Raw genomic sequence first — 6,217 nt, 5'->3', positions numbered from 1 at the left:
TTCAGTATCAGGACCCACCTGAGCAACTGGCAGTCGAGGATCAGGAGGACTCTGCATCCATGTTCACTACGGAGCATGGAGAACATTGGGAGTGACTCCACCACCAGGGACTCTGCAGAGATTGTCCAAACAACTGCAAGGTGGACTTCAGCAATCTTGGTAGAAGGTAACGTCTCCTGTATATTTGTCTAGATTTGCAATGTCTTTTACTTGCCAGCCAGAGTGACTTAAAAAGAAATTTACTTTTATTTAAAAAACAAAAATTGATATGGCATGTATCAATTCTGCAAAGTCTACTATATAGATGGATGTTACTGAAACCTTTACATTTTAGTCTATAAGGCCCGGTTCACATTAGTGTTGAGCAGAACGGAAGCGGAACGTATACTGTACAAACGGGCCGGTATGTGATATGGATCCAATGTTAACCAATGGATCCGTTCACACCCATCCACTTGTACGGATCCGTTGTCCGTTCCGCTCAACGGACTAAAAAATGCTGCAGGACCTATTTTTCCGGGCCGTTCTGCCCAGCGGAACGGAAACGGAAGGTTTTGCAGCTGCATAGGAACAAATAGAACACTGACAGTTTTTACCTGATCCTGATGGCCGGATTCTGTCCATCCGGCTCTGAAAAAAACGCTAATGTGAACCAGGTCTTAGTCAGCTATGATTTCAAAGACCCAAATGTTCCTTCCTTGCAAACATAGTAACAGAATGCTGTTTTGTGAACAGAAGACCTAATTTAATCAGCTTGTGATTGGATCACAAAACAAGCGTAGACTTTCATGTTCCTCTTGAAAATTATGCTTCTTTTATTTGGGTAGAGAGTACAAACATTCACTGTAATAGGATCTTTGGATGTATTATTTTTCTTTCACAAATCTGGTTTGACTTTTTCTCCACACTCCAGATTAAGGTTCCCATACATCAAGCAACCTTGGCGGCCGATCGACCAACCAATTTGATTATTATCATCGAATTGGTTGAAAGTCGGTGCCTCCAAGTGCAGACACGATCGACTATGCGACCAATTTCGGGCCAACATTAGTCGTGTTAGTCAAACGTGCTTGATGGAAGATGTCAGGCCAAAGTTGGTTGATCGCGTGTGCGGCGGTACGGCGGCCAATTTCATAATGAGCAACAAAATGACAAAACCCTCTCTGCTGCCCCAGTGTATAAATGTGCCCCCCCTTCCTCCGTGTGTTCATTTATACATTACCTGTCCTGTGTCAGCATCTGCATGGTGTCCGTCCATCTCGCCGGGTCCCGCGTACAATCATACACACTGGCGGCTGCGCATAGCATCTGACATCAAACACTGTGCGCCGTATGCGTGTATGCGGCTGTTAGAACCCGGAGAGATGGACGGACACCACGCAGAGGCTGGCACAGATAATGTATAAATGCACATTCGGGGGGGGGGGGGGGCACATTTCTACATTAGTGGGACTGCGGCGGCCTGTTGTGTATGGGCAGCTTCGACAAAGAGACACATTTATCTCTAATCAGATAGAAAAGAGAAAAAGGTGTCTATTTGTCAAATCTGCCCATAATCCTCTGATCCATTGCTGGGCATACACGAGTCGACCAGCGGCTCGATTAGCTGCCGGATCGACTCCCGCCGCGTCCCTGCTCATCCCACCGGCTGCCCGGATCGATTCCCGCTCGTCCCCGCGGGCGCTTCCTTATCTTCTGCTCGATTCCTCGCTATTGTCCGCTCGAGGGGATCGAGCGGGGAATCGATCCGGCGGGTCATCTAACCTGTTGGATATTATCAATCGAGCCATCAACGGCTCGATTGATAAGGAACAATCCATCCGTGTATGCCCAGCATATGGGCACCTTTACTGTTTTCACTTACTAACTGATTAAATGATGACCTGTATACAAACAAAGGCAGTTGACTTTTCTAAAAGCTGTTCTGGAAGGAAGTATTTCTCTGTAAAGGTTTAGACCCTCGTCAATACTATTCATCTGAAAAGATTTTTAAACTTTCTGATTGGAGTGAAAATGAAGTAAACTGACCTCAGTTCAATCACAGATAATTTTTAGACAATCCCATGGCAAGCTTAGTGCTGCAGGTGCGTAGTTTCTCTTTACATCACCTAATGGCCCCAAAACTAGGTCACCACTTGAGAAAACACAACTGACACAGGAGGTCCTTGGCTACCATGTTCATGTATGGAAGAACTAATGCAGAAGCGGGTAATTAGTTAGATTTGGAAGATAACAAGTCAGAGTCATGTGCTACTCCTGTTTCCAGTATAGGCTGAAGCAGGAAGTGTTCACAGCAAATCAGAACCTGATCACATCCTTCTCCATGAATTCTGCTAAATTGGTCCTGTTAATCAAACGCGCCTGATAGCTCCAGGCCTGGTGCTATTACCCAGTGAATCAACTTAAAAAAATAATGCGGGGCAATCAGCTTGTCAGATCTCTGGTGACAGCCAAAAACGACTTGATCCCTCCAGTCCCCCCATGATGACAAGTTCTATCAGGTCAGCATTAGATATAAGAGTTACTGAGACCGTGTATCAGCCGGGCTCTGGTGTGTCCATTTCCCCCCTCCCCCCCTCCTCCTCCCACCATCCTTTGAAGAACAAGACCGTTGTCTTTCCTAGATTTCCAGCATTGGAGATACAGAAAGGCTGAGGTCCTTTTATTGAATGGGGCAGGGCTTTGCGCCTGTGCCCAGCTGATAAGGAGGCCTCAGTGACACTTCTATCTAATGCATCTTTGCCAACCTGTTATCATTTGTTGTTAAAGTGTAACTGTCGGGCATGAAATAAAAAATTAATTCTTTATTTTTATCTGGTAAAAAAGTAATAAGCATGCTAACCAGGCAATCCAAAAGTTAAAATCTCTATTACTTTTCTTGTTTATAAATGATCATTCCCCAGTTTACCTTACTTTTATTTGGCACGTTGCCGCAAAAAGGAAGTTGCAGGGCATGCTGGGTTGTCTTTTTTTTTGCTTCCTTTTTTCCCCTCAGACTAAACTAATATACAGAAGCAAAAAAGGACAACCCAGCATGCCCTGCAACTTCCTTTGTGCGTACCAAATAAGAGTCAGGTAAACTGGGGAATGATCATTTATCAGCAAGAAAAGTAATAGTGATTTTAACTTTTGTATTGCCTGGTTAGCAACCTTATTACTTGTTTACCAGATAAAAATAAAGAATTGATTTTTGATTTTATGTCCGACAGTTACACTTTAAAGGATCAAGCAGTTTTCACCGCTTAGGTATTCTTTAATTAACAGGACACTTTATTGGATAGAGGTTGTGTGCTTTGAAACAAAGCCAGTCAATGCAGGCACAATTCTTTGGAAATTTGGACTTACAATGTAAGATCATAAAGAGAAATTTCCAACTATTGCAAAGTTAATTTTGAATGTCATCGTATTTATGATCCATCATTTCACAACAATGCATAATTTTGCACACAAAAAAAATGACTTTCTCTTGCCTATTGGCTTTACTGCATTTGTGAAAAAATGTGTTTTCTCATATGTAAATATTTGTTTCCTTATGCCTCCTAGACTTGAATGCATTTGGGCAAAAATTACAAGCAATTACATGAAATCACAATGACCCACAAAATCGTACTTAAGTTCAGAATCTTGATTGTGAAAATTCACTATGAGCTAAATAGTTTCAAAATAAGGTTCTCATTACAGATAATTATTTTACTTATCTTCACAGTCAGAAGTCAATGGACATCGGAAACAATTCACAAGTGACAATATTTGTGTTTTCTGGACTTACCGACGATGACAAACTGATCCCGTTCCTCTTTATTCTCTTCTTGATCATATACTTGGTAACCATTATCGGGAATGTTGGCTTAATAGTTATTGTCCTTAGTACCTCTAAACTCCACATGCCCATGTACTTCTTCTTGAGTTGCCTTAGCATGGTGGATCTTTGCTACTCTTCATCCGTAACTCCTAAAATGTTGGCCGACCTCATCTCAGTACAGAAGATAATATCATTTAATGGTTGTGCCATGCAGCTTTTCTTCTCTGTTGCCATGTCAGCCACTGAGGTTCCCCTACTCTCTAGTATGTCATATGATCGATATGTTGCTGTCTGCCAACCACTCCACTATGTCTCCATAATGACTAAGAAGAAATGCGTCACTCTGATTGTTCTATCATACTTTTTTGGCTTTGTTATGTCGTTGATACAGGCCAGCTGTGTTTTCAGTCTCCAGTATTGCGGGCCAAATCTTATAGACCATTTTTACTGTGATGTTCCTTTTATTATGCCATTGTCCTGCTCCGGAACACTCCACTGCACAATCATACCAATGTTCTTTATTGCGCTTTGTGGCCTGATTTCATTAGTAATAATTCTGACCTCGTACTCTCTTATTCTTGCCACCATAATAGGTATAAAATCTTCTGAGGGCCGAAAGAAGGCATTCAGCACCTGTTCCTCCCACCTCTTGTGTGTCACCATCTTCTATATTGCAATTTTCTTTACCTTCATGCGTGATCCTTCCAGTGTCAGGGAGAAAAGGCATAAGGTGATTTCTGTGTTCTATTTGGTAGTAATCCCAATGTTGAACCCCCTTATCTACAGTCTGAGGAACCAAGAGGTGAAAAAGGCCATCAGGCATGGAATACACAAAAGTACACACTTGACTTAACATCGTGAACTGCTATGTGAGGGTTACTGCTGCTTTCTGAAAAAAATAAATAATTATATAAATAAGAGGAAAGGATGGTGTCTATTTGTGTTGAGAGTGTGAATGGGGGGAATGGGTGGTGTTCTGAGGACCTTGTAAAAGGAAGTCACACGACCTTATATAAAGACCACTTCTTACTGTTGAAGATAAAACCTACCTTTAGCAATAGAACATGTGTCTTCAGACTAATCAAAAAATATGAAGAAAATTATAATCTTTGTTCCAACTTTCAACAGGAAATAGCTTTCATCCAGTCAGACTGAGACTACCAAATCTTACAACACTGCATTTTTGGAGCTCATAATAAATGTTACTTTAAACTTGAAGTAACCTGCCCGTTGTCTGGCCATTTTTTCAGAAGGGAGGTGAGTCCACCCACTTCCCCCTTTTTAACAATTTTAACAAATTTTACTCTACTTGGCGCCTCTGTTGTTATACCACATAACTGTTTAGTCCACCCTTGGTGGAGGGGTGTATCTCCATTTCCTTCTATCTACAGAGAGCGACTTCTTAACCCTGAGCGGGGTCAGGTTACAATTCTCCCCGCCTGCTTATCCAGTGGTTGCCCTGGAGGCGACCCGTCCTTGTGAGTATAACCATTGTGTGTGTTTGCATCAGACATCACCTCATTAACATACTACACCATATTGGGCTCTCGGTTCTCCCCCTTTCTTTCAAATCTTACAACACACTGACAGGCATGATCTTCACTAGATAATTCGGAGTGTTCAGTACATGACAAGCTCAACACTTTACCAATTAAAGTGGTCCCAAATTAAAAATACAAGATTTTAGCAATAAAATCTATTTTCTAAATATTTTACATTTATTGGAGGAACCCCTCCCTTCCTTTCAAATTGCCGGGACAAAATCCGGCAAACTGGAGGAGTAGATGGTGTCCGGCAATGGAGGAATTGCTAATGGCTGCCCCCAGTATAACCCTAGTTATGAAAAGAGAAGGGTGAAAAGCATGCACTGAAATGCTCATAGGCTGGAAGGAGGGTTTATTTATCTTTGTATGTGTCAGAGTGGTGCAACTAAATATTTTTAATTTAAAAAATGTTTGGTTTGGGTCCGCTTTAAGGTGCCACCATGCCACCAAATATTGTTATGGGAATATTAAAGTCCAGTGGACAATAACGTCTTTAAATAGTAGAACTTTGTACTATGGAAACTGCTAGGACGATTAAAATACACTAAAATGTGTTTAAAAATGAGCGGTAGTGATCGGTGGGGTCCGGCGGTCGGAGGACCCTTTCATCAAAATTCAAAAGAGAAGAAAGCAAAAAGAAATAAAATGAAAACGGGGTGAAATATGAAAAACCTAAGTATACCGAAGTCTTTATTTTCCTAGCAAAACCTTATTCTTCTATTTTTAACATGAAATAGGTATAGGGTCAAATGTGACTCTCCGAAGCAGGTAAAAAAGCAGCAGAGGCGCACTGTTAAAAATTGTGCTGCCATAGGTGGCAATGTTAAAATCCATGAATAGTGGCTATAGTCATTTTGGTGCCCAAGGTTGA

At 41.6% G+C, this 6,217-nt stretch overlaps 1 protein-coding gene across 1 annotated transcript; it reads left to right on the top strand.

Moving 5' to 3' along the window:
- The first annotated feature begins 3,716 nt into the window (after positions 1-3,716).
- On the top strand, positions 3,717-4,655 carry LOC137561843 (olfactory receptor 5AR1-like). The gene has a single exon (XM_068273199.1). It carries the CDS (start codon positions 3,717-3,719, stop codon positions 4,653-4,655), a length of 939 nt encoding a protein of 312 aa, XP_068129300.1.
- The last annotated feature ends 1,562 nt before the right edge of the window (positions 4,656-6,217 follow it).

Source organism: Hyperolius riggenbachi, chromosome 3, assembly GCF_040937935.1.
Source record: "Hyperolius riggenbachi isolate aHypRig1 chromosome 3, aHypRig1.pri, whole genome shotgun sequence".
Classification (NCBI taxonomy): domain Eukaryota; kingdom Metazoa; phylum Chordata; class Amphibia; order Anura; family Hyperoliidae; genus Hyperolius; species Hyperolius riggenbachi.
Note: the sequence above shows the minus strand (reverse complement) of the source record. Positions and strands in the feature narration are given on the sequence as shown.

Coding starts and splice junctions, on each gene's coding strand:
- LOC137561843 (XM_068273199.1), top strand. CDS start 3,717: ATGGACATCGGAAACAATTCACAAGTGACAATATTTGTGTTTTCTGGA.